The sequence below is a fragment of the Ostrea edulis genome, chromosome 10 (assembly GCF_947568905.1).
Source record: "Ostrea edulis chromosome 10, xbOstEdul1.1, whole genome shotgun sequence".
In the NCBI taxonomy this organism is placed as follows: Eukaryota; Metazoa; Mollusca; class Bivalvia; order Ostreida; family Ostreidae; genus Ostrea; species Ostrea edulis.
Window position 1 is genome coordinate 26162183 of NC_079173.1, and position 2500 is coordinate 26164682.

General features: G+C 34.8%; 1 protein-coding gene across 3 annotated transcripts in view; it reads right to left on the bottom strand.

The window, feature by feature from the left end:
- Window positions 1-133: 133 nt before the first annotated feature.
- The window catches only part of LOC125665644 (ribosome biogenesis protein WDR12 homolog), a 35870-nt gene continuing 33503 nt past the window's right edge, over window positions 134-2500 (bottom strand). For 2 of the 3 annotated variants that reach the window (XM_056152352.1, XM_056152351.1), the window contains exon 12: window positions 134-542. In XM_056152352.1, the coding sequence (XP_056008327.1) occupies window positions 392-542 (151 nt within the window). In that variant the 3' untranslated portion in view covers window positions 134-391. Of the gene's footprint in view, window positions 543-1428; window positions 1827-2500 lie in introns of all 3 variants that reach the window. The other variant, XR_008799471.1, reaches the window with a different exon arrangement.

Here is a 2500-nt window from a genome sequence, read left to right on the forward strand (position 1 = left end):
ATGTACACTTTTTTGAAAAAAAATCACTATATTGGAATCTCGCTAAAAATTCCACTAATATGGTATATTGATTTCAAATTAATTTTTTTAACAAAAGTTGTTATTTCTTAATACCACTTAAAACAAACACAAGTTTTGATATTACCATTTAATATCATCATCACTAATCATCATTAATACACTTAAAAATCAGTTGTCAGATCTTATAACTTTAAAATTTTTGAGTTTTTGGAGGCCAAAAAGGGCTATCATCACATACAGTCCTTTGTAACAAATTGATGCGGTTTTACAGTTACAGATAAATTTTATAGACTGGGAGAATCTTTACTTCAAGTGCATTGCATTTACATACAGTCCTTTGTAACAATTTGATGCGGTTTTACAGCTGCTGTTATCTCCCTTTAGAGTATTGCGTATCTTTGTAATGGAAAATCTTCAGATGATTGTCAGCAGCTCCGGATAAAAGCAGGCTTGGGATCGACCAATCAACTGACAGGATTTTTTCTTCGTGTCCACTCATGTTGTACAATGGAGCCTTTGGACTATTGTAAACAAATAAACATAATTATAACCATGATTGAAGTGTTAATTATTTCATCAATATTGAAGTGTTACTTATTTCATTAATATGAATGAAGTGGTACTTATTTCAGTAACATGAATGGATTGTTACTTATTTCAGTACTACGAGGCCCATAGGCCTAATTGGTCTCCTGAAAATATGGATTCTTTGAAAAATTCTCAACCTTAAGGTTGAGATTTCATCCATATGAGCTATTCAAACTTTAAAGTAAAATCTTCGACTTAAGTCCAAAGTTTCGACTTCAGTTTCCTCCCCTAAGAAATTCAGGTCTGAATATTACGTACAGATTATACACATGATACTAGTCCTAAAGGCTACAAAATTTATAATTATTTTTCTGTTCTGCATATATAATATTCAGCAACAATATAAAACATGATGTGTTCTTAAAACACAAATTCTTCTGAAAGTGTCCATAATGATAACTTTACATAATGTAAGTATTATTAACACTGTATGACTATTTTGGACCCACTCTAGTCAAAACCCTTACCCCTGGGGTCCTGAAATTTACCTTCTTGCTCTTGTTGCATGTGCATTCAGCTCTTATTCAACATCAATGTATGCACAGACAAATATATTCTAGAGTTAAGTAAAATTACAGAAGAAGTTTATTAAATGTAATGGACATTAACAGTATCTGACCATACCGACTCTGCCCTTACTTGGAACCTCTATCCCCTGAGATTGTGAAATTCACAATTTTAATACTGTATGTCCCTTCCTGCTTTTCCTTTATATGAATTTCATATTTATATACGAAATGTGGTGTCAGTAAAATGAAATGCCACATGACACAAAAACCCTCATAAATTGTTTTTTGATAGCTATTAATAGAGTTATACCCAGTGCAACAGGACAGAGGGGGAAATTACGGCTGAACCGGGAATCCAAACCACTGCGGTGGTCTAGAGGTTAGAGCGTTCGCCCCGCATGCGGAAGGCCGGGGTTCAAATCCCGGCCGCGACAAACCTAAGTCGTTAAAACAGCTAGTGACAGTTCCATTGCCAAATGCTCGGCATCAGGTGTGAATGTCACGGGTCCTCGGAGATGACCTCAAAAAAAGGGATGTCCCGTGTCACAATAGGTGTGGCTCGCTAAAGAACCCGCCTCCTCGCATTTGTATCACAGCTGTCGCTGATAAAGTGAGCTGATACACGTGTGATCTTGATTTGCATATTTCTGCCAGCAGAGTTCCGATTGGGTGTGACTTCCAAGAGGTGCTGACCTCAATGGACCTTGTCTGTTATTGAGAGATATTCAGACTTTCTAATTATCAATCAAATCAACATGTTTTCATTAATTCTTCAAGATTGGTTTCAATGAAATAATGATAAATAAAGATATATAGAGGAACTGATTAAAATTTTGCCATGTTTATTGTATTGTATTTCAAACAATTCATGTCATGTGTCCTTTAAAGAAATCTTTCAATTGAAATAGACAATTCAAACACTATTACCATTTTGGCCCCATAATAGTATCCCCTGGATTCATGAAATTTACAATTCTTGTAAAGGATGTGCTCCTTGTACAAATCTGTTTGTTTTATTTGCATATAAGAATCATGTTATTTCGATGTTCTACATGTGAGGCCAATTCAACTTAATTAATAGATTATCATCCCTGCCCGCCCCTCAAAAATCGGCCCACCCTGAATTTTTTTAGTTTGCAAAACTTGCGATTTTCGGACAATTTTCGTGTCCAACTCAGGTATTTACAGTTCTCACTTACATTTCCGGTATAGCAATGTGAAAGCCTCATGAATAAAATAGATATGGTTTTCTTAATTTCTTGCATTCTTACAGGCGTACATCTTGAAGAAGTTTGGTATCTTTTGTGTTTGAAATTAAAGTTTAACCTGGAATTCATCTGTGAAATAAGCATAGATTATCTGGCATTAAATGATGCAAAAAC